Source organism: Schistocerca gregaria, chromosome 1, assembly GCF_023897955.1.
Source record: "Schistocerca gregaria isolate iqSchGreg1 chromosome 1, iqSchGreg1.2, whole genome shotgun sequence".
Lineage (NCBI taxonomy): Eukaryota > Metazoa > Arthropoda > Insecta > Orthoptera > Acrididae > Schistocerca > Schistocerca gregaria.
In genome coordinates this window covers 777,010,284-777,036,681 of record NC_064920.1, presented here as the reverse complement: position 1 = coordinate 777,036,681, position 26,398 = coordinate 777,010,284, and the positions used below count along the sequence as shown (strand labels likewise).

Sequence of the window (26,398 nt, the reverse complement as noted above, 5' to 3'; positions counted from 1 at the left end):
TCTCTTTATTTTGCATTCAACACTACTGTGCAGTTTCAGCTGTGTGGCAGTTTTCAAGTAACTGTATAATATAACCCAACAAATAGACATGTTTTTTTTCAAGTAATTGTGTAGGTATTTAAGAAATATATAAAAAAAGACTAAACTCTGTGGTCAGACCTAGAGGACTACGCAGTGCCAACTGGCTGCCATGTCATGTTCTGCCATTTGGTATCATTTGGATGTAATATGGAGGCACATGAGGCTAACACACTGCTCTCCTAGCCAATGTCAGCTTTCCAGACCGTGGAGCAACTACTTCTCATTTGAACAGCACCTCAGCTGGCATCATGAGACTAAGTGGAACCTATTACAGTGCACCCACCAAGAAAAGAAATCCCTTGCTGTACTGGGAATTGATCCCAGGTCCTCTGCACAGCAGTCAGACATGCTGACCACTCAGTTGCAGAAGCAGACAGATAATATTTAATCAATTAAAAGTATACTAGCTTGTGCAGTTTTGTTATTCAGTTTGAGGGGTTATGTTATACAGTCACTTGGCAACGACCACATAGCCAAAACTGCAAAGTAGCGGTGAACGCAAAATCAAGGGATATTCAAGTATATTTTTGAGACTTTTACTGCTACCGCCTTGAATCCTTAGTCAACACTAAGTGAGGAGATATTAATTATACTATCAGCATCTACATTATTTCTGTAGTAGATTGCTACTCCTTCACATATTTATGTGAGTTTCAAGCTCCAAATATGAGGGAAATTTAGTACTGATGTGCTTCATACAGTAAAATATTGTGTTATTTTTGGACTTATCAGGCATCCTATGAGGCTCTGCGTCGTACACAACTAAATTTCGTCAAAGCTAATGAAAAGGAACAGGTGAACAACTTCTGCTCTCATGAGAATGGCAAGACTGGATTGCATTTCTCTCTTGGTCCCACCACATTAGACGCATTGCATCCAAGAACTCCATTACAAGACAAAAAGATCCAGTTCAACAAGGGAGATTTAAGGGCTGAAAATGATGCTGAAGGTAACTATCAATATTGTCTGAAAAATATGCTTTTATTACAGTTTCAACTCCATGATGAAATATTACCTGGTAAATATACCTCTGCCAGATGCATTGCATCCAAGAACTCACATTACAAGACAAAAAGATCCACTTCAACAAAGGAAATTTAAGGGCTGAAAATGATGCTGAAGGTAACTACCAATATTATCTGAAAAATATGCTTTTATTGCAGTTTGAACTTTCTTGATGAAATATTACCGGGTAAATATACCTCTGCCAGCAATAGTATATGACCAAAACATCTTTCTCTATTTTCCTTTTTTACATTTTTTTATTCATCTTCTTATTGTCCATAATGTTTCATTTTTCTGCACAATATTTGGAAGAAAGTTTTGGTCGTGAGTGAACCTATTGCATTGGAATGTAGGCTGACATATTGCAGAAGACGTATGCAAACTTTAAGGTAAAAGACATTCATCCTTAAACTTACCTGGTCAGTGATTCCTGATTTGGGCATAAAAGCCTAAACACAGAAGATTATAAAAGAAATCCACATAGCTATATGTAGGACTTGAGAATCTTGACGATTTGTCTGTGATTGATATCAGTACTGGTCCCAGGAATTCCAAGACTTGCCAGAAAAAAAAAGTCTGACACTACTAAATTAAAGTGTGTGAGCAGCACATCCCAAATGAACAACAACATTAATTTTCCTTGCTATATCCACCGTAACTCTCGCATTCAATGACAAGAGAAAACAATTTGTCACCTATTCCCACTCAGAAACAGTTGGTTTAATGCTCTTGGTAATGTTTTAAGAAGTATGCCAATTAGCAATGTGCACAGTGGCTGTAAAAGCCGACTACAGTTTGTGCTGCTCAATAAAGTGCCTTGTCATGGTAAAAAGTCCTTGTGTATTTATGTTGATCCACTTGTCAGCAGTCAGTATGACATATTTGGTTTCAGCCAATTGACAATAACATCTCTAATTTCAAGACAACCATCATTTAACAGTTTGTCAGGGTTTAGTTGGAAGACAAAGTATACACCAGTTCTAGAGCATTAACTATCTTCATAAATCTGGTAGTATCAACACAAAAAATGGAAGATAACACTCAGCCATAGTGCCAATGAGGAGTTGTCAGCCTGTTTAATTTTACTACTAGATAAATCTTTTATCTTCTTGGTACCTCCTCAATGCTTGTGTGATTACAGTACTTGGATGATTAGAGAGTTGGTTTACTGCTGTTGTTAAAGGCATAATAAGTCTTGTGAAACAATGTTATGTATTTGACATACCTGCTACATCTGTGATTGTAGCAATGCCAACATAGGAAGCAGCAGTGCACATCATGGAGCCAGAAACAGTAGGGTAGACAAGGTGCCATCAGCAGGTGGGGGGAGTTGACTGCCTGTTGTATCTCCTGACAAATTATCAGGTGCAATGTTTAAGAAACAATGGTGCTTCTTTTTCAAGTGGTCCCTTAGATTAGTGGATGAACCGTGAAAACGTATTTCCTTTTTACAGATTGTAAAGATCACAACATCTTTTTCAGTTTTTGTTTAAAATTCCCAACTGTGTATTATGGCATTTTGATCTAAAAGACAAACAAAAGGCTCACTCACTATAACATGAACACACTATTAATAAACATAGATGAAAAACTGAACTAAAAGTTACTGCAAATATCAGAATAACAGTATTACTGATGAGAGGCGACAGCAGAGTGCAACCAAGCTGGGTAGTGCAGTGGTTATTACATTCGCTCACATTCAGGAGGATGAAAGTTCAAACTTGCGTCTGGCCCCTCTGATTTAGGTTTTCCGCAATTTCCCCAAATCACTTAAGGCAAATGCCGGGATGGTTCCTTTGGAAGAGCACAGCTGATTTCCCCCTCCATCCTTCCATAATCCAAGCTTGTGTTCCATCTCTAATGACCTAGCTGTCAACAAGATGTTAAACACTAATCTCCTCCTCCAACAGAGTGGAGCAACAATAATGATGTAACAGCACCAAAACCATCTGTTGTTTCTGCTAAGAATTGAATGCACTGGTGGTCAGGCAAATCCAGTTGTCATTCCCAGGGTGCTACAGGGATTAAAACCTGGTTACACTGTTACAGACTGTTAATAATGCTGCCCTGAGATAGGTCTAACTTTGAAACTGAAGTATGATGTTTGAATGTGAGTAGTACCTCTATATACCCATGAAATACTACACATGCTGCTTTTATAGACTGTGAAATGTAAACAGCCTTGTGTACATGTGAGTAATTTGTATCTATGATACCGGTGATGTAATTTTCTGTACAACATAGGTACCTCCCTCACAAATAAATGGGTGAATAAGTGTTTATGGGCTATAGCCAAATGATTTTTAATTTGTGGACATCATCACACATTTTCTACAAAACAGAATGCAAACAGATGCTGAAACAAGAAAAGCTCTTCCTTTCATATATTGTTTAGGGAACAATTACTGTCACCTTTGCACCATTATCTATGGCTGCAATACTGGTACATCCAGGTTTCCCCAGTTATGCCCTAGTTTTGTGGATGTCCAGAGGCCTACTGGAGGGATTTTTATCCAACTATGTGAGGTAAACCTGGACCTTTCTTCATGTCTGGGGAAATTCGACTGGCTGGAAATAAATAGAGTGTAGTAAACCTCAGTTAAAATACAGGGTGATTCAAAAAGAATACCACAACTTTAGGAATTTAAAACTCTGCAACGACAAAAGGCAGAGCTAAGCACTATCTGTCGGTGAATTAAGGGAGCTATAAAGTTTCATTTAGTTGTACATTTGTTTGCTTGAGGCGCTGTTGACTAGGCGTCAGTGTCAGTTGATGCTAAGATGGCGACCGCTCAACCGAAAGCTTTTTGTGTTATTGAGTACGGCAGAAGTGAATCAACGACAGTTGTTCAGGGTGCATTTCGAACGAAGTATGGTGTTAAACCTCCTGATAGGTGGTGTATTAAACGTTGGTATAAACAGTTTACAGAGAATGGGTGTTTGTGCAAAGGGAAAAGTTCTGGTCAGCCGAGAACGATGGATCGGCCGCCAGGCAGCCCGTGACAGAGCACTTCATCACTGGCCTCCAAGAAACCCTGATCTTACCCCCTGCGATTTTTTCTTATGGGGGTATGTTAAGGATATGGTGTTTAGGCCACCTCTCCCAGCCACCATTGATGATTTGAAACGAGAAATAACAGCAGCTATCCAAACTGTTACGCCTGATATGCTACAGAGAGTGTGGAACGAGTTGGAGTATCGGGTTGATATTGCTCGAGTGTCTGGAGGGGGCCATATTGAACATCTCTGAACTTGTTTTTGAGTGAAAAAAAAACCTTTTTAAATACTCTTTGTAATGATGTATAACAGAAGGTTATATTATGTTTCTTTCATTAAATACACATTTTTAAAGTTGTGGTATTCTTTTTGAATCACCCTGTACATTAAATGAGGACTTGCCCATATGTATTTTCTTCAATTTAGTCTGTTGAAAACCCAGTCATAAGCACACTTAGATGCTTCCCTATATGTATGCAGGATGTTAAAAAATAATTTTTACAACTTAGATCACATATATTTCAGAAATGGGAATAGCTAGAAAGGTGCAGTTTGTGGCATACACACACACACACACACACACACACACACACACCTAAAGGTTAGTTATTCACTGGCCACCCACCCAGCAGTTGGTACAGTGTGTGGAATGGTTGGTACAGCTCAGATCTGACACCCAGGTCGTGCAGAACTGCATTACATTTTTTCTTTTCTTTGGGTGGGGCATGCAGGATCACAGATTCTGCATCAGAGCAGCAATAAAATACGTTAATGAGGACATGCTAGGCTGGACGTGGAACTGGAATATTGCACCCATGTGCTGCAGATGGTGCACACATTTAAGTTGACCAACCATCCCTTTGTCACTTCCCTTTTTTTGTGACAGTCAGGATTTTTCTAGATCTGTACCAATTTTTTTAATTAAGATTTTTGCAATATCAAATTTTTTTAATGTGTCCTGAATTTTGGTCTATAAAATATGGTCACCTTAACAAAAGGTTTCCCAAAACTGTCTTTTGCGGAAGTGCATAAGTTCTCCAAGAAGAACTATTAATAACTTTGCTTTTCTTATGACATTTGAAGATATTAATTACTTTTTAATTTTATGATGATTTCTATGTTATTAATTATGATTTAAAATTGAAGTAATTCTTAAATAAAACCAGTTCTTCCCATTTAAAAAAAAATTATATTAACCTTCAAGATAATCAAGATGTACCATTGAAGGACAAATATTCTCAAAGTATTCCAACACAGCAAATCTTTGGGAATCCCTGCCTTAACACAATGAACCCTGTTAAGTGGCTACTAAAACCTCTACTACTACCTTAGGTATGCATGAGCATTATGCTGCAAACCACGGATTTCTACCTGTGCCCATTTCTGAAATATATGTGATCAAAATTTTGTAGATCATTTTGGAACACCTTGTATTTTCCATACTTCTTTATTGAGACAGTGAGAAGCCATTGACAGTTGGTGGTAACACGCATCGCAACCCGCCCCGCCCGCCACACAACTGAATATTTTAAATTCCATTTGCCTTCTACTCATTGAGCTCTATTAAAACTGACTTAATTTATGATCATATTCCTTACTGGAAATGAGTACGGCACTATATTTAGACATGAATGTCTCAATAATGCGCATTCACAAATCCTTGTTACTCTCATGCGTAATTTATATCTGCAGATCAGTAGGAGGTGCATGCCTGCTGGCATTGTCGGTGCCAAAACCCAAGCACGGAAACATTACCTCACATGTCATCATTACCCGTGATACATTGCGGCCATCAGCCAACTTATCGTCTGTGTACTGTGTGTACGTGGGAAAATAATCCGATTCGACCCAGGTGTTTGGGGTTTTTGAACTTTTTGGCTGGGGTCAGCAATTTAACTGATAGCAGATCTACCCCAGCAATAAATCAGTTTAATTAGTTATGCATTAATGGCATCTGGAACAACTTAATCCACAACAATATATGAATCAATTTTAAATGATGGAATGGAATTAATGGCAATTGGAACAACTTAACCCACAACAATATATGAATCAATTTTAAATGATGAAATGGAAAATTACTCCATTCAAACATAATTAAATGAACATGTAAATCCTGGATTTTCGATTAACACCATCATTATTCCAGTCTGGATTTCCTGTTGTTTGAACACGTATAATCTTATTTTAACTTGAGCGCACCCCCCCCCCTCCCCCTCCCCCAGGAAATGTCTTCATTTACCCCTGGGGGTAGGTCTATCCTCAGGCAATATAATGCAGCACAGTTTTAGTTCAGCTAATGAAAGTACTGCAGACTAGTTTCATTCAGAAGATTAAATGTATAGCTCTGTTAGCTAAAACACTAAAGAGTGTTTTCAGTTGAAAGAATGAACACATGGTTCAACCGACAGAAAAACTACTGCATGTTTCCACTTAAAAAGAAAGACCGATTAATTCAGTCAATATTCAAAGCTACAACTGTGTCCAATGTTTTCATTCAGTTGCTCTCACAGACTGTTTTTGCTTGGGGAAAAAAAGAATAATAATCCAGTCGACATGTAAAACTGCAACCAACTGACTTGACTGTTTTCATTTGGTTTGTCCCTTAGGCTCATTTCATTCAAAAGAATGAATGAGTAGCCTGACAAACTGAATGACTGTTTTCATTTAATTGCTCCCATGCCGGACTGGTTTCACTCAAAAGACGAATGAATAATTCCGCCTATATGTAAAACTACAACCGAATGAGTTGATTGTTTTCCAACAACCAAATGAATCAATTGTTTTCATTCGGTATTTCCCATCACTGTATGCTTTGTCAGTCCTCCTGTTTTACACACTCCTGTGGTGTTACCGTGAAGGGGTGCCACATTGATACCTGTGTGAATGAATACAATGAATGATCCTTTTAAGACCATCCAGTCTGACAACATTCTTGGTGCCACCAGTGCACCTTCATTGAGTGCTTTAAAAATTTACCTTTACAGAGACAACCCTTGACTGGTTCCTGGATTCCTGGAGGCAGGCAACATCTTCGATACTATATGATTTGCTTGCCCACTAGAATGTGCTAGAGCAGGAGTGTAATGTGTCACAGCTGAAGGGTGTCAAGGGGTTGTCTGTTTGCAGGTGCCTAGGAATATCTCATGAGATGTCTCTGTACAGATAAATTTTTAAAGTGCTCAACAAAGGTGCGTAGATGGCACTAAGGGCATTGCTGAACTGAGGGGCGGGAGGGAGCCTATTCACGGCATGTGGTATTATTTGAACCAGTCACTGACAGCTTTAATTAATGAGTAATAAATGCTGTTTTTCCCTCTAATATTGTAGGTATGGACATGACCTCAAATTGTGAATACTCTAAGATAAAAAGAAAGAAGGAATTATTGTAAAGGGAGGGAAATCAGATGTGATGTACATGTTCAGACAAAAACCTTATTACAATTTCAGAAAAATTGGATGATTTATTCAAGGGAAAGCACTTCACAAATGAACATGTCAATAACGTGTTGGCCCACTTCTGGCTCTTATGCAAGCGGTTATTTGGCTTGGCATTGATTATAGACTTGTTGAATGTTCTCCTGAGAGTTATTGTGAAAAATTCTGTCCAAGTGGTGTATTAAATAGTCAAAATCCAGAGCTGGTTGGAGGGCCCTGCCCATCATAATGCCCCAAACATTTGCTATTGGGAAAAGATTTGGTGGCCTTGCTGACTACGATAGGGTTTGGCAATATGAAGACAAGCAGTAGAAACTGTTGCCATGTGTAGTGGAAATTGTTTTGCTGATATGTAAGCCCAAGATGGCTTGCTATGAAGAGCAACAAAATTGAGAATAGAATATCATCAATGTACCGCTGTGCTGTAAAGATGCTGTGGATGACAAACCAAAGGAGTCCTGGTTGTTGTGATGTATGGTGGGCAACTGTCCAGGTTGGTATCCCACCGTTGTTCAGGGCATCTCCAGACATGTCTTTGCTGGTCATCAGGGCTCAGTTCAAAGCAGGATACATCACGGAAGACAGTTCTACTCCAGTCAATGAGATTCGAGGCTGAATGAGCTTAACGCCACTGCAAGTGGGCTTGTTGGTGAACAGAGATCAGTAGTGGACGGTACAAGGGGTGCTGCGAGCTCATCACGCTTTCTGTGACTGCCTATTATTGATCCTTGTAATCACTGAAACACCAGTTGCGGGATGGACAAAGCTAATGATGAATCAGGGACTCCGAGTGCCTCTCTGATGGCTGCTCGCTTCTCATGTTCTGTCATCTCTCTACGTCGATCACTTCCTTCTTAACGCTGTGTTCTGTAACAGTTCGCCCATTCCTGCCAACATCATTGATTAGTGGCATCACTCCTATACAACCAACTTCATAAAATGCTGACATCTCCATATATTGTTCGTGTGCCTGTCAGCAAGGCGTAGTTACTGCCCAGCTGAGTACACAGAATGAAATTAGTAAAGACTTTATGCTCCAGTATTGACATGTCCCTTGTTTACTATACTAGCTGGCTGCACGGTGAAGTTGTGCTGCAGCATCAAACATTCACCCATTGGCCTCCAAAGTTTACAATTTCGCATTTTCCATTGATACACATATAAATATCAATTTGTGACATATTTGCATAACACCTTCATGATAAGACCTTTTTTGTCTTAGGAGTGTGTGTAGTATGAAGGTACAGTTAAAATGCCTAACTTTTTGAAGAGATATATCTAAAAAGAAAGTTGATGTGACTTACCAAAAAAAAGCGCTGGCAGGTCGATAGATACACAAACATACACACAAAATTCGAGCTTTCGCAACCAACGGTTGCTTCTTCAGGTAAGAGAGAAGGAGAGGGAAAGATGAAAGGATGTGGGTTTTAAGGGAGAGGGTAAGGAGTCATTCCAATCCCAGGAGCGGAAAGACTTACCTTAAGGGGAAAAATGGACAGGTATACACTCACACTTACACATATCCATCCGCACATACACAGACACAAGTAGACATTTGTAAAGGCAAAGAGTTTGGGCAGAGATGTCAGTCGAGGCGGAAGTACACAGGCAAAGACGTTGTTGAAAGACAGGTGAGGTATGAGTGGCGGCAACTTGAAATTAGCGGAGGTTGAGGCCTGGCGGATAACGAGAATAGAGGATATACTGAAGGGCAAGTTCTGATCTCCGGTGTTCTGACACGTTGGTGTTAGTGGGAAGTATCCAGATAACCCGGACGGTGTAACACTGTGCCAATATGTGTTGGCCATGCACCAAGGCATGTTTAGCCACAGGGTGATCCTCATTACCAACAAACACTGTCTGCCTGTGTCCATTCATGTGAATGGACAGTTTGTTGCTGCTCATTCCCACATAGAAAGCTTCACATTGTAGGCAGGTCAGTTGGTAAATCACATGGGTGCTTTCACACGTGGCTCTGCCTTTGATCGTGTACACCTTCCGGGTTACAGGACTGGAGTAGGTGGTGGTGGGAGGGTGCATGGGACAGGTTTTACACAAGGGGCGGTTACAAGGGTAGGAGCCAGAGTGTAGGGAAGGTGGTTTAGGGATTTCATAGGGACGAACTAAGAGGTTACGAAGGTTAGGTTGACGGCGGAAACACACTTTTGGTGGAGTGGGGAGGATTTCATGAAGGATGGATCTCATTTCAGGGCAGGATTTGAGGAAGTCGTATCCCTGCTGGAGAGCCACATTCAGAGTCTGATCCAGTCCTGGAAAGTATCCTGTCACAAGTGGGGCACTTTTGTGGTTCTTCTGTGGGAGGTTCTGGGTTTGAGGGGATGAGGAACTGCCTCTGGTTATTTGCTTCTGTACCAGGTCGGTAGGGTAGTTGCGGGATGTGAAAGCTGTTTTCAGGTTGTTGGTGTAATGGTTCAGGGAATCCTGACTGGAGCAGATTCGTTTGCCACGAAGACCTAGGCTGTAGGGAAGGGACTGTTTGATGTGGAATGGGTGGCAGCTGTCATAATGCAGGTACTGTTGCTTGTTGGTGGGTTTGATGTGGACGGACGAGTGAAGCTGGCCATTGGACAGATGGAGGTCAACGACAAGGAAAGTGGTGTGGGATTTGCAGTAGGAACAGGTGAATCTGATGGAACGAAAGGAGTTGAGGTTGGAGAGGAAATTTTGGAGTTCTTCTTCACTGTGAATCAAGATCATGAATATGTCAACAATAAATCTGTACCAAACTTTGGGTTGGCAGAGAAGAGTTTGAAGAGATACCTACATGATGTTCACAGGTGAATGCTATGTATTGTTACTGCTCACTTTTGTGCCAACTGTATTGTCTTTCTAAGTGGTAAGTTATCCCAGAAAACTATTCCATAAGTCACTATTGTGCGGAGATAAGCAAAATATGCCAGGAGGTTAATTTGTTTGTTTTCAAGATTAGCACTTGCATGAACACCAAAAGCTGCTGAGGTTAATTTTTTGAGAAACTCAGGAATATTCTTCTTCCTTTTCAAGTTCTCATCAATGTGTGCACCCAAAAATTTGGAGCATTCTACCCTACTTACTGACCCCTGTTCACGTGCTACATCGGTTGTTGGTATAACTCTATCTGTAAAGAACTCATTGTTAACAATCTCTTCTGTTGCCTTCTCCTTATCAGCATTTATTAGGTATAACATTAGTATTGTCTGCAATAAGTGCCAATTCTGTGTGTTGAATTTTAAGGGGAAAGTCATTCACATATATATGGAAAAGGAGTGGACTCAAAATTGAAACCTGTGGGAGTCCCTTTGTCAATCCCCCGTCACTAAACTTTTCTACCCTTCAACATTAGTTAAATGTTTATTTGACACTACAGTAGTGAAGCAATAGTCACACTACATAAAATTTTCCTTTTTTCTCTTTTTTTAAAATTCCCATTATATATTTAATGAACTACATCATCATTTTCAAATAAAACATCAGTTGGAGAATATATAATGGAAATTATGTATTCTCCAACTGATGTTTTACATTTGAAAATGACGATGTAGTTCATTGAATATGTAATGGGAATTATATATTCTCCAACCAATGTTTTACATTTGATTTCGTTGGGGGGGGGGGGGGGGGGATGTACTGTGTCTATGGCTTCTGTATTGTAGTGTCAGACAAATATTTAACTCATATTACAGTCACACTCCTTTGTGACAATTATGTCAGAATATAGAACCTTCACACATTGTTTTAATTTTTTAAAGTGTGATTCGAACCAGCTGTTGCCAAAACCATCAATTCCATACAACTTGAGTTTTTGTAAGAGTGTAACATAATGTATACCATAGACACCCTGGAAATATCACAAAAAGTACCAACAAGGGTTTCTTTTATTATATAAGGCTCATGCTCTTTGATGAGGGAATCTATAAACAATATTTTCAGTTGAGCAACCCTTCGGAAATTCAAATTGTGATACTCTAAGTAAATTATTAATTTTTAAATGTGAGACTACTTGGGTGTACATTCATTTTCGAATATTTTGGATAAAAACGTCAATAAGGATATTGTATGATAATTGTTTTAAGTCTGTCTTGTCACTTTTATTATAAAAAAGTTTACCAGTTGCATAGTTTAACATGTCTGGAATAGAGCCATTGACGCATTACATATGTCACTAAGGACCTTACTTAAGTTAGAACAACGTTTTAGAATTTTGCTTGAAATTCCATTGACACCACATGAGATATTATGTTTTAGAATTTTTGTAATTCTGTTAATTTCAGTGAAGGATGTTGATGCTACTTCTAGTGGCTTAAAGTATTGTGGGATGACATTTTTGACATATTCTCTTGCTTGTTCAGCTGAATCACTCAGTACTATTTTTGCAGATACATTCAGAAAGTGATTGATACTCACAACTTGTGAATTATCACTCACAACATTGTCATTTAGTTTAATTTTGTTATGGTATCTTGTAGACACACACCCCCCCCCCATGAACCATAGACATAGACCTTGCCATTGGTGGGGAGGCTTTCGTGCCTCAACAATACAGATAGCTATACCGTAGGTACAACCACAATGGAAGGGTATCTGTTGAGAGGTCAGACAAATGTGTGGGTTCTTGAAGAGGGGCATCAGCCTTTTTAGTAGTTGCAGGGCCAACAGTCTGGATGACTGACTGATTTGGCCTTGTAACACTAACGAAAATGGTCTTGCTGTGCTGGTACTGCAAACGGCTGAAAGCAAGAGGAAACTACAGCCCTAATTTTTCCCAAGGGCATGTAACTTTACTGTATAGATAAATGATGATGGCGTCCTCTTGGGTAAAATATTCCGGAGGTAAAATAGTCCTCCATTCGGATCTCTCGGCAGGGACTACTCAAGAGGAAGTTGTTATCAGGAGAAAGAAAACTGGTGTTCTACGGATCAGAGTGTGGAATGTCAGATCGCTTAATTGGGCAGGTAGGTTAGAAAATTTAAAAAGGGAAATGGATAGGTGAAAGTTAGATATAGAGGGAATTAGCGAAGGTCAGTGGCAGGAGGAACAAGACTTTTGGTCGGCTGAATACAGGGTTATAAATACAAAATCAAATAGGGGTAATGCAGGAGTAGGTTTAATAATGGATAAAAAATAGGAGTGCGGGTAAGCTACTACAAACAGCATAGTGAACACATTATTGTGGCCAAGATCGACACGAAGCCCACGCCCTACTACAGTAGTACAAGTTTACATCCACATCTACAATTATACACCGCAAGCCACCCAACGGTGTGTGGCAGAGGGCACTTTATGTGCCACTTTCATTACCTCCCTTTCCTGTTCCAGTCGCGTATGGTTTGCAGGAAGAATGGCTGCCGGAAAGCTTGCGTGCGCACTCGAATCTCTCTAATTTTACATTCGTCATCTCCTCAGGTGGTATAAGTAGGGGAGAGCAATATATTCGACACCTCATCGAAAAACACACCCTCTTGAAACCTGGACAGCAAGTTGCACCGCGATGCAGAGCGCCTCTCTTGCAGAGTCTGCCACTTGAGTTTGCTAAACATATCCATAACACTATCATGGTTACCAGATAACTCTGTGATGAAACATGCTGCTCTTCTTTGGATGTTCTCTATCTCATCTGTCAATCCGACATGGTATGGATCCCACACTGATGAGCAATACTCAACTATAGGTCGAACGAGTGTTGTAAGCCACCTCCTTTGTTGATGGACTACATTTTCTAAAGACTCTCCCAATGAATCTCAACTTGGCACCCGCCTTACCAGCAATTAATTTTATATGATCATTCCACTTCAAATCGTTCCGAACACATACTCCCAGATATTTTACAGAAGTAACTGCTACCAGTGTTTGTTCCGCTATCATATAATCATACATTAAAGGATCCTTCTTTCTGTGTATTCGCAATACATTACATTTGTCTATATTAAGGGTCAGTTGCCACTCCCTGCACCAAGTGCCTATGTGCTGCAATCTTCCTGCATTTCGCTGCAATTTTCTAATGCTGTAACTTCTCTGTATACTACAGCATCATCTGCGAAAAGCCGCATGGAACTTCCGACACTATCTACTAGGTCATTTATATATATTGTGAAGAGCAATGGTCCCATAACAATCCCCTGTGGCACGCCAGAGGTTACTTTAACGTCTGTAGACGTCTCTCCATTGAGAACAACGTGCTGTGTTCTATTTGCTAAAAACTCTTCAATCCAGCCACACAGCTTGTCTAATATTCCATAGGCTCTTACTTTGTTTATTAGGCGACAGTGCGGAACTGTATCGAATGCCTTCCAGAAGTCAAGGAAAATGGCACCTACCTGGGAGCCTGTATCTAATATTTTCTGGGTCTCATGAACAAATAAAGCGAGCTGGGTCTCACACTATCGCTGTTTCCAGAACCCATGTTAATTCCTACAGAGTAGATTTTGGGTTTCCAGAAATGACATGACACGCGAGCAAAAAGCATGTTCTAAAATTCTACAACAGATCAATGTCAGAGATATAGGCCTATAGTTTCGTGCATCTGCTCGACGACGCTTCTTGAAAACTGGAACTACTTGTGCTCTTTTCCAATCATTTGGAACCTTCCGTTCCTCTAGAGACTTGTGGTACATGGCTGTTAGAAGGAAGGCAAGTTCTTTTGCGTACTCTGTGTAGAATTGAATTGGTATCCCATCAGGTCCAGTGGACTTTACTCTGTTTAGTGATTTCAGTTGCTTTTCTATTCCTTGGACACTTATTTTGATGTCAGCCATTTTTTCATTTGTGCGACGATTTAGAGAAGGAACTGCAGTGTGGTCTTCCTCTGTGAAACGGCTTTGGAAAAAGGTGTTTAGTATTTCATCTTTACACGTGTTATCCTCTGTTTCAATGCCATCATCATCCCAGAGTGTCTGGATATGCTGTTTCAATCCACTTACTGATTTAATGTAAGACCAGAACTTTTTAGGATTTTCTCTTAAGTCAGTACCCAGAATTTTACTTTCCAGTTCACTGAATGCTTCACGCATAGCCCTCCTTGCGCTAACACTGACATCATTTAGCTTCTGTTTGTCTGAGAGATTTGGCTGCGTTTAAATTTGCAGTGAAGCTCTCTTTGCTTTGACAGTAGTTTCCTAACTTTGTTGTTCAACCATGGTGGGTTTTCCACGTCCCTCACAGTTTAACTCGGCACATATCTGTCAAAAATGAATTTTACGATTGCCTAGAACTTTTTCCATAAACACTCTAACATTGCCAGTGTCGGAACAGAAATTTTCGTTTTGATCTGTTTGGTAGTCTGAAATCTGCCTCCTATTACTCTTGCTAAACAGATAAACCTTCTACTCTTTTTTTATATTCATATATGCCAACTAGCTCTGCAGATCACAAAGTAATTGAAGACATGTATGATGAGATAAAAAAAAAAATTATTCAGATAGTGAAGGGAGACGAAAATTTAATAGTCATGGGTGAATGGAATTCGATAGTAGGAAAAGGAAGAGAAGAAAACCTAGTAGGTGAATATGGAGTGGGGGTTAGAAATGAAAGAGGAAGCCGCCTGGTAGAATTTTGCACAGAGCATAACTTAGTCATAGCTAACACTTGGTTCAAGGAATCATTAAAGAAGGTTGTCTACATGGAAGAAGCCTGGAGATACTGACAGGTTTCAGATAGATTCTATAATGGTAAGACAGAGATTTAGGAACCAGGTTTTAAATTGTAAGTCATTTCCAGGGGCAGATGTGGACTCTGACCACAATCTATTGGTTATGAACTGTCGTTTAAAACGGAAGAAACTGCAAAGAGGTGGGAATTTTAAGAGATGGGACCTGGATAAACTGAAAGAACCAGAGGTTGTACAGAGTTTCAGGGAGAGCATAAGGGAACAATTGATAAGAATGGGGGAAAGAAATACAGTAGAAAAAGAATGGATAGCTTTGAGGGATGAAGTAGTGAAGGCAGCAGAGGATCAAGCAGGTAAAAAGACGAGGGCTAGTAGAAATTCTTGTGTGGCAGAAGAAATATTGAATTAAATTGATGAAAGGAGAAAATATAAAAATGCAGTAAATGAAGCTGGCAAAAAGGAATACAAAGGTCTCAAAAATGAGATTGACAGGAAGTGCAAAATGGCTAAGCAGGCATGGCTAGAGGACAAATGTAAGGATGTAGAGGGCTTACCTCACTAGGGGTAAGATAGACACTGCCTACTGGAAAATTAAAGAGACCTTTGGAGAAAAGAGAACCACTTGCATGAATATCAAGAGCTCAGATAGAAACCCAGTTCTAAGCAAAGAAGAGAAAGCAGAAAGGTGGAAGGCGTATATAGAGGGTCTATACAAAGGCGAGGTGCTTGAGGGCACTATTATGGAAATGGAAGAGGATGTAGATGAAGATGAAATGGGAGATATGATACTGCTTGAAGAGTTTGACAGAGCACTGAAAGACCTAAGTCGAAACAAGGCCCCGGGAGTAGACAACATTACATTAGAACTATTGATAGCCTTGGGTCCTGACAAAACTCTACCATCTGGTGAGCAAGATGTAGGAGACCGGTGAAGTACCCTCAGATTCTAAGAAGAATATAATAAATCCATTCCCAAAGAAAGCAGGTGTTGACAGATGTGAAAATTACCAAACTATCAGTTTAATAAGTCACAGCTGCAAAATACTAACGCGAGTTCATTACAGACAAATGGAAAAACTGGTAGAAGCCGACCTCAAGGAAGATCAGTTTGGATTCCGTAGAAATATTGGAACATGTGAGGCAATACTGACCCCCGACTTATCTTAGAAAATAGAGTAAGGAAAGGCAAACCTACATTTCTAGCATTTGTACACTTAGAGAAAGCTTTCGACAATGTTGACTGGAATATTTTCTTTAAAATTCTGAAGGTGGCAGGGGTATAATACAGGGAGCAAAAGTCTATTTACAATTTGTACAGAAACCAGTTGGCAGTTATAAGAGTCGAGGGGCATGAAATGAAAGCAGTGGTTGGGAAGAGAGTGAGACAGGGTTGTAGCCTATCCCCGATGTTATTCAATCTGTATATTGAGCAAGCAGTAAAGGAAACAAAAGAAAAATTCGGAGTAGGTATTAAAATCCATCGAGAAGAAATAATTTGCCGATGACATTGTAATTCTGTCAGAGACAGCAAAGGACTTGGAAGAGCAGTTGAACGGAATGGACAGTGTCTTGAAGGGAGGATATAAGATGAACATAACAAAAGCAAAATGAGACTGGCAATGGCAAGGAAAGCATTTCTGCAGAAGAGAAATTTGTTAACATCGAGTATAGATTTAAGTGCCAGGAAGTCGTTTCTGAAAGTATTTGTATGGAGTGTAGCCATTTATGAAAGCGAAACATGTACGATAAATAGTTTGGACAAGAAGAGAATAGAAGCTTTTGAAATGTGGTGCTACAGAAGAATGCTGAAGATTAGATGGGTAGATCACATAACTAATGAGGAGGTATTGAATAGAATTGGGGAGTAGAGGAGTTTGTGGCACAACTTGACTAGAAGAAGGGATCATTTGGGAGGACATGTTCTGAAGCATCAGGGGATCACCAATTTAGTATTGGATGGCAGCCTGGAGGGTAAAGATCGTAGAGGGAGACTAAGAGATGAATACACTAACTAGATTCAGAAGGATGTAGGCTGCAGTACGTACTGGGAGATGAAGCAGCTTGCACAGGATAGAGTAGCATGGAGAGCTGCATCAAACCAGTCTCTGGACTGAAGACCACAACAACAACAACAACAACATCTTGTAGACTGACTGGCTGTCTTGCCTCCCATGTGACAAAAACCCATATTGTCTTAACCAGAATTCCATATTGTCTTAGGTTTTTTATCTACATTATTTGTTTCTGTCTGGACATACATAGTTCTGGACATTTTTATGACTTTCCCTAGAATGTTACATTGTTTCTTGTAGTATCCAACTATGTCATATCTTGAGTTAATCTAGCCTTTATATAAATCTTCCTCTTCCTCTTAAATGAAATTTTATTGCCCTCTGGTATCCAAGGCATACCTTTTTTAATGGGTCTTCTTTATAACTTTTTAAGAAAGCAGTTTTCAAATTTTGACATATAGTTACTGTCAAATAACTTGAATTTGGTACTATCTTTTCTTTCTATATATTCCTCACACCAGACCACCTCTTCTAACTTATTCTTAAAATACTGTATCCTGTTTGCATTAATAAGCCTCATTGCTTTATATGAACAAGCCTCATGTCTGCAAGGGGCCATGTTGTTTATTTCCATTAATTGTGTGTCATAATCAGATGGTCCATTAACAATTGCATACACCCTAATTGTTTCAGCCTGAGCACTGTCATTTATAAGTTTTCATTCATGGTCTTGCTTTCTTGCTCCATGCAAGTTGGAAAATTAACTATTGGAACTAGATATTTTCCTTGCCTACACAAAGTATACTAACTGTATCATCTTGTCTGAGAGGAAGCTCACTAATGCTCCTAGATTTCTCATTAATAGTTGAAATTTTCCTAGAGGGGATCTGTAGGCTGTTACCATTATCAGAGAAGTATTCTGCAGTAAAAACTCACAATCACATGCTTCTAGATTCTGATCCCCACAAAATCTGTTTGTTTCTGTATTTGTGTCCGACTCTTACACATGTTGCAACTACTCCTTTTTCCATGAAAATGATACTTGTCTGAAATCTCTGATACTTATTTTTTCCATCCCTTGGCTAAGTGTTGTTCAGAGGGGCACAGAGCATTTAGCACTTCAGAATTTTGCACATCTTTTAGATGTACACGAGGCTCCTCTATCTGGCTAATCAGCCTTTTAATATTCCGATGAAACGAATTAATTTTATTTTTCTGTTAAGTTTTACAATTGTATGGTCCTGTTATGATATAGTTCCTTTCAATACTGGTCTGTCTGTAGCCTGACTCTAATAACCTAAAAATTTTGCCCCTTTGACTGTGGTAATCACAGGGGTTTTGTCTAGTGTGCTTGTGCCCCCCCCCCCCCCTCCCTCTCCCCTTTCCCTGCGTCCTCGATACACTTTTTGCATGGCACTTGGCAAATATTTATTTCTCACTCACATCAAGGTGCAGGCCCATGCTTTTTATATCACCATCTCCCAACTGCAGCATCAGGCATAGTTATGAGACTTTGTTTCAGCGAAAAGCTGCCCACTGTGCTCTTTGATAACACGGCTAACATCTGTGTTAACACAGGGCTGGGCCCAGCTCTGTAAAACGAATGTGTGCTGTTGCTGCTCCTATTTCCTTCAAGTTACCTTCAATGCTGTAGTCTTAAGTTGCTATCCAGGATGCTTCCTGTTTCTCCCCCCATAAGTATCTTATAATCTCCATCAAAATCTCTGCACAAGACCCGTATGTTCTCTGTCATCTGGCTGAGATTGGCTGCATAGCCCAGGTGTGTTAGGTATATTCATGTATGCAGTGCTTTGCCTTGTTTATTTGTATAGCTCCCTAGTAATGTACAGAGATACAAATAGATCTTAGTTGTCCCATAAAATTAACAATCAACAGTTTGGATGTTCGGTTTGCAGGAAAAATATCAAATCAATAATGAGAGTCTGAGAAGATGGCCTTGCCGACCAAGCAGATAAAGGTGATCTACAATAACAGGGCATACTGAGCATATCAAAAGAACTCATTTTCATACAAAGATGGGATGTTACTTAAGATAAGGTCTCGCCCTTTTATATCTGAAAAGAGCTCATAGGTTAAGTCTGATTCCTAAAATCTATTAGGCATCAGCACAGTGTATCATTACTTGAACAGGCAATGATAACACAGCAAGCGCTGAATGGAAACAATTGAGGGAGTATTCCATTGTAGCAGAAGTGCACCACACCCTTAACTAGTTTTGAAGTATGATAACATGCAGACATTATGCTTATAGAAACTACAGGGAGTCAGGAGACAAAGGAGCATTTGAAGCATGTAATTTAATGCAATGAATAAATGATTCATTGAAATAACTACTAGCAGTTATGTTGATATTTATCTTAACATCTATACTATATCATATTAAAGCTGGATTTATCAGCCTGAAATGTCATGAGCTATTTCAAGTGCCAGAAATTTTCATGCACCAATGTGGGCTATAAACTTGAGGGGACTATAGAAAATGCAGTGGTATCTCAGCATTTCCCCAATAGCCTGGTATGGTTAATGCCTGCATTAATTCTTCAAATTCTCATCCCGTGAGGTTTAAGGTACATCCTATCTCCCTTGAAGAGAATAAATGGACTTAATAAAGTGCATATCATTTTACACCGAGGTGACGAACACAATAAAATATCAGCACCCCTCCCCCACCCTCAAACTACAAACACATTTGCAACATAATTTTTCATAGTGCTTAGGAGAAACATTGAAATAGAAAATAAATTAATAGTCCGGTGCTGATTCCAAACTTGTTCCCACAATCATAGAGATCTCAATTAGTGAACTAGGAAACTAAGATTACCATTAGCAGGAAAATAACTAAAAACAGTGTGTGACCCAGCCTGAGTATGTTCCACCACATCATATGGAGAAAACAAAAAGGAAATAATCGTGTAGTTAAAACAGGCAGATCACATCAGTAGCATGATATCAGATGAAGATGTCTCTTTCATGAAGATTGAGTACAGTTGAATAAACTGGCAAGACTACAGTGGAGGCAGACAGAGCATGAGTATGACCTCTGTGCTTCCTATACACTTTCAATGTATGACACCCTTGTTTGCAGACAGAAACATTACTGGAACGATGACCAAAACTGGACAGACCGTAAGGCAGAGAGTAGCCACCTACATGATTAAACATTTTATGTAATGTTACACTATGTTAACATTTATATTCCACCATATCCACTCTGGATAAAAAGGCTTTCTCTTACCTTGTACCACAACTTCAGCAACCATTCCTCTATGAAGAAGCCCAATGCACAGTGTGCTGGGGTGTACTATACCCACCTGCCAAAGGTCTGTTCTATTGAAAGGCCTATTGTATCAGGAAAGCTGTTTCTAGTGTATAAAGGTTACAAAATGTCCTCCAGCACTGCAAGAGGGTTTATTCTCTGTAGTTAATCTCTCATTTTGCTCAACTTATGGGACAGCTTAGATTGAAGTAGGAAGTATCATCAGTGACGAGAACACCCTTGCCCCCATTGTGCTGGAGCACTCACAAAGGCCTCAACAGACAGGCATACCTCCCCCGCCCCCCTTTCTCTCCTGCTTACTTAGACCACAAACAGTTTTGCCATGCCATATCCTCATACAACCCAAATCCTTCCACCATCCCCCAAGAATCAGCTATCAGCTGCAGGGGAATGTTTCCCTTGTCACGTAATATCATACTGGATTGGAACATGTGCACCATATCCTTTGCCAGGGCTTTGATTCTCTCTCATCCTGCCCTGAAATGAGAGATATCCTACCTAAGATCCTTCCCATTCCTCCTGAAGTGGTTTTCCATGTCTTACACAACCTACACATCCTAGTCGATCCTTATGCTGCTCCCATTCCAACTCTTTGCCACAGCGACCATATTCCCATGGGAGACCAAGGTGCAAGACCTGCCCACTCCACCCATTCCTGTCATAGGCTTATACTACCCCATCAAAGGCCGGGACATCTGTGTGAAAGCAACCATATCACATACCAACTCTGCTGCAAACGGTGCACAGATTTTTATATTGGTATGATTACCAACCAGCTGCCCACGAGGATGAATGACCATCATATTGTTGCCAAGAACAAAGTTGACCATCCGGTGGTACAACATATTTCTGAGCACAACATGCTAAACTGCAGTGGCTGCTTGACAACATGGGCCATATGGATTTCCCTCTGCCACCAACTTCTCTGGGCTACGCAGATGAGCATTATTCTTACAACACACCCTCCACTCCCATAATTGTACTGGTATCAATCTCATATAACCCATGACAGTCCTCCCTCTCATATTCATAGCTGGAAAATCAGCCGTCTCCCTCTGAGCTGCTATCCACCTACCCTCAATCCCTCTCCCTGCCTCCCACCTCTCTTTCCCTCCACCTACCCCATGTGACACTGCCCCCATCACAACCAGTCGATTCTGCTGAAAAACAGTGTTTGTCTAGCCGGCACCTTGTAGGGGCATTGGTGTGTGTATGTGTGTTTCTTTTACTCTAGCTCATCGAAGGATAACTCTGAAAGCCAATAAGTTTCCTTTCTTTTGTGTGTGTATATTGTTAACTCAACACATTTGGTGAGTGGTCTCCTTTATACCAAAAGCAAGTATCATAATTTCACAATTAGGGTCATATACTCAAGGATGTGTAATACACTGAACTCTAATGTTCATACTAAACAGGTTTTGAATTTTCTAGTAAATAGACAACTGGTATGGTTATGTGGAGGGAGGGACAGGTAAATGCTTAGTTTGTTACTAGATAAAAACAGGAAGTATTAAAGGCCAGAAGAAGGGCATTGGCTTTATTCAAAGTACGTGTTTCTCCCTTAATATATGTATAAAATCTTGTAGTAGTAATTCAAACAATGGGAAGTCCAGGTTGGAATATCAACGATATTATGAAAATGATAGGTTGCTACTTACTGTAAAGTTTACATGTTGACTTGGAGACAGATGCATCGAAAAGACTGTTACACTGAGCTTTCAGCCAAAGCCTTCTTCATAAAAGAAAATGCACACACTTTCACACAGGCAAGCACCTCTCAAGCACACATGACTTCTATCTCCGACCACTCTGGCCTAAATGCAATGGTGTCGTATCAAATGTAAGGAGCAATCCGGAGTGGGGTTAAGAACAGAAAAGGAGGGCAGAGAAGGAATTGGAGAGGGGGGGGGGGGGGGGTCGAAAAGTACCTTGGCGGAGTGTGCAAGACACTAGATGATAGCCAGACAAGGCTGCCAGGCACAGTGTCAGGATGCTGTGGGATAGGGAGGAGGGTGAGGGAAGCAGGGGTGGTAAAGGAGAGCAGCAGAGAAGGGGAACAAGATTGATAGGTGCTTGGCAGACTGGGGCAATTTCGGGACCAGAGAAAGTGTTGTAATGATAACTGCCGTCTGCACAGTTCAGGAAAGCTGGCGATGGAAGGGAAGGGTCCAGATGGCCCAGGTTGTGAAGCAGCCATTGAAATCAAGCATATTATGTTCAGCTGCATGTTGTGCCACAGGGTGAACCACTTCACTCTGGGGCACAGTTTGGCAGTGACGATTCATCCTGGTGGACAGCTGGTTGGTGGCCACCAACATAAAAAGTTTTAAAATGATTGCATCAGAGCTGGTATATGACATGGGTACTTTGACAGGTGACAGAGAACCTCCTCATTTCTTACCATATCAAATCACCTAATTTATAAGCATGTAGCAAGGTTGAAGTTTCTCCTTCAGATTTAATTTCACAGAAAACTGGAAGAAAACATGTACTAGGTTCAGAATGGGAAGAGGCACTATTGTATTACATTGTCTTATCCACTTCACATAAAACAGAAATGTTATGGCTTCACATGTGGTGAACTACACTCCTGGAAATTGAAATAAGAACACCGTGAATTCATTGTCCCAGGAAGGGGAAACTTTATTGACACATTCCTGGGGTCAGATACATCACATGATCACACTGACAGAACCACAGGCACATAGACACAGGCAACAGAGCATGCACAATGTCGGCACTAGTACAGTGTATATCTACCTTTCGCAGCAATGCAGGCTGCTATTCTCCCATGGAGACGATCGTAGAGATGCTGGATGTAGTCCTGTGGAACGGCTTGCCATGCCATTTCCACCTGGCGCCTCAGTTGGACGAGCGTTCGTGCTGGACGTGCAGACCGCGTGAGACGACGCTTCATCCAGTCCCAAACATGCTCAATGGGGGACAGACCCGGAGCTCTTGCTGGCCAGGGTAGGTGACTTACACCTTCTAGAGCACGTTGGGTGGCACAGGATACATGCGGACGTGCATTGTCCTGTTGGAACAGCAAGTTCCCTTGCCGGTCTAGGAATGGTAGAACGAAGGGGTTCGATGACGGTTTGGATGTACCGTGCACTATTCAGTGTCCCCTCGACGATCACCAGAGGTGTACGGCCAGTGTAGGAGATCGCTCCCCACACCATGATGCCGGGTGTTGGCCCTGTGTGCCTCGGTCGTATGCAGTCCTGATTGTGGCGCTCACCTGCACGGTGCCAAACACGCATACGACCATCATTGGCACCAAGGCAGAAGCGACTCTCATCGCTGAAGACGACACCTCTCCATTCGTCCCTCCATTCACGCATGTCGTGACACAACTGGAGGCGGGCTGCACGATGTTGGGGCGTGAGCGGAAGACGGCCTAACGGTGTGCGGGACCGTAGCCCAGCTTCATGGAGACGGTTGCGAATGGTCCTCGCCGATACCCCAGGAGCAACAGTGTCCCTAATTTGCTGGGAAGTGGCGGTGCGGTGCCCTACGGCACTGCGTAGGATCCTACGGTCTTGGTGTGCATCCGTGCGTCGCTGCGGTCCGGTCCCAGGTCGACGGGCACGTGCACCTTCCGCCGACCACTGGCGACAACAGCGATGTACTGTGGAGACCTCACGCCCCACGTGTTGAGCAACTCGGCGGTACGTCCACCCGGCCTCCTGCATGCCCACTATACGCCCTCGCTCAAAGTCTGTCAACTGCACATACGGTTCACGTCCACGCTGTCGCGGCATGCTACCAGTGTTAAAGACTGCGATGGAGCTCCGTATGCCACGGCAAACTGGCTGACACTGACGGCGGCGGTGCACAAATGGTGCGCAGCTAGCGCCATTCGACGGCCAACACCGCGGTTCCTGGTGTGTCCGCTGTGCCGTGCGTGTGATCATTGCTTGTACAGCCCTCTCGCAGTGTCCGGAGCAAGTATGGTGGGTCTGACACACCGGTGTCAATGTGTTCTTTTTTCCAGTTCCAGGAGTGTATATTGAATGGGTTACCAGTTAGCAAAAAGGAATGGTCTATAATATACGTTCAGGAAGGGAGAGGCGGGAAGAGCTTCGGTGAATCTATGCTTCCAACATCACGAAAAACAGACAAGAATTAATTTCCTTTATGATATAATGTGTGGGTTACTGTAAGACCATAGCAGATGATTCTCCAGTATCATCGTTCATTACAGAGAAAAAAACTGGACTTGTTTGGAGTCTTCTGAATATGGACGATTATAACCTCACATGGGTCCAATTTTAGGCCTGCACTGATTGCTAGCAATTCATTTTTCTCTCCTCCAGTGTCTGATACTACACCAAGCCCATACAACTTTGTCAGCTTGATCATGGCATTGACACTATTTAATAACTGCTTTTTACTTGTGAAAGAAGACAAATGTCAGTGTCACAACCATTTCAAAAAACTCTTTTGTACTTTTAGCCACATGTCATTCACAGTCCTATATGGTCTGAAACTTATCAATCAGTATCGATAGGATCTCCCAGCAAATATAAAGGTCTTATACTTTCTGGAATCCTTGGAAAGTGGAATCTGCCAGTACAAAGTTCGGAACTTGATTCTGGGCAGGAACTTAACTCCATGTAATTTTTGCATTTGTTCTTCCAAACTTTTTAGATGTCTTTACACGGATACAGTTATTTGATTGATTACCCTAGCATCCAGGTTGAGCCGTACCTTCCTCGACAGTTTAGTTACCACTAGAAGTGGACTACATTTTGAAGAAAGCCGGTAGTTAAAAAATCAGATTTTTTTCACATGTGGTAGTGTGAAATCTCAGCTTCTTAATAAACCATTTACGTTTTCATACTACTTTACAGTCATTGTGGAATGAAGTTATTTTTCAAACACATGCACTTGATTTACAAGTCTCACGTTGAAAAAGTGTGACAACTTGCAGTTTACTACAATAAGGAAATAGTGAAGTTTCAGTGACTTGCCACTCTAAACACATATCTGATACCTTCATTAATTGCCTCCCACTTTGAACGTAGATGGAGGTGGTTGATTCAGTGGAGGGTACCTGACAGTGAGGCCGTCGGTCCCATCAGATTTGGGAATGATGAGGAAGGAAGACCCTGTGCCCTTTCACAGGAACTATCCCAGCATTTATTTGAAGCGATGTAGCAAAAGCCTGGAAAACCTAAATCAGAATGGTCGGATGCAGGTTCGAGCCATTGTCCTCCCGAATGCGAGTCCAGTATGCTAACTACTGTGCCACCTCACTCAGTCGAACATGGAATAAAGTATATGTTCTTGCAAAAAGTCTCAAGTGGTTTAACTTTCACACTGTACTGATAGGTACTGACATACCTGGCCTTTTGTCAAAAACACATATGTATTTTGACAGTAATTCTGTTAGTTGTTTTTGTTGTTGTTGAGAAATTACCCTAGATTCTACTACTTCGCCACAAATAACATGATTGTCCTCATGTGTGTAACAAGCATGCTGAGAAAGGTGAGGAATCAGCAACTGTTTCTTTCAAATAAGCTTTAGCTGTATGCTTCAACAAAATTGGCCATGACGTCCTCTTATTTTAACTAAATCCACAACAAAATCATTCCCATCTATTTGTAGGTGGCATTTCCTGATTGAAAATCAGCCTCGATATTTCTCTCCCAAACAATGTGATACAAAAAATATATCTTTCTATTAACTGCTCTACCACAAGAAAAATACATTCCATCACAATATCCCCTTTACATCGATTGAGAAACGTTATGGTCATATTTGGTATGGCTCCCATACATTTGAGCAGTATTCTAGGATGTGACCATTCCATTTTATATACCAACAAATTGTTACACCCAGGTACCTGTATAAGTTGACTGATTCCAAATGTGATTCAGTGATATTGTAATAATATGGTATTAGAATTCTGCATTTTGTGATGTGTCCAACTTAACATTACTGAACATTTAATTTA

The 26,398-nt window shown here is 40.9% G+C and overlaps 1 protein-coding gene across 3 annotated transcripts in view; it reads left to right on the top strand.

Annotated features, from left to right (window-relative positions):
* Positions 1-26,398, top strand: part of LOC126268660 (E3 ubiquitin-protein ligase CCNB1IP1-like) — a 259,062-nt gene that overhangs the window by 193,378 nt on the left and 39,286 nt on the right. For 2 of the 3 annotated variants that reach the window (XM_049973927.1, XM_049973928.1), the window contains exon 5: positions 814-1,030. The exons of the other annotated variant lie outside the window; for it this stretch is intronic. In XM_049973927.1, the coding sequence (XP_049829884.1) occupies positions 814-1,030 (217 nt within the window). The remainder of the gene's footprint in view (positions 1-813; positions 1,031-26,398) is intronic. 3 annotated transcript variants of the gene reach the window in all.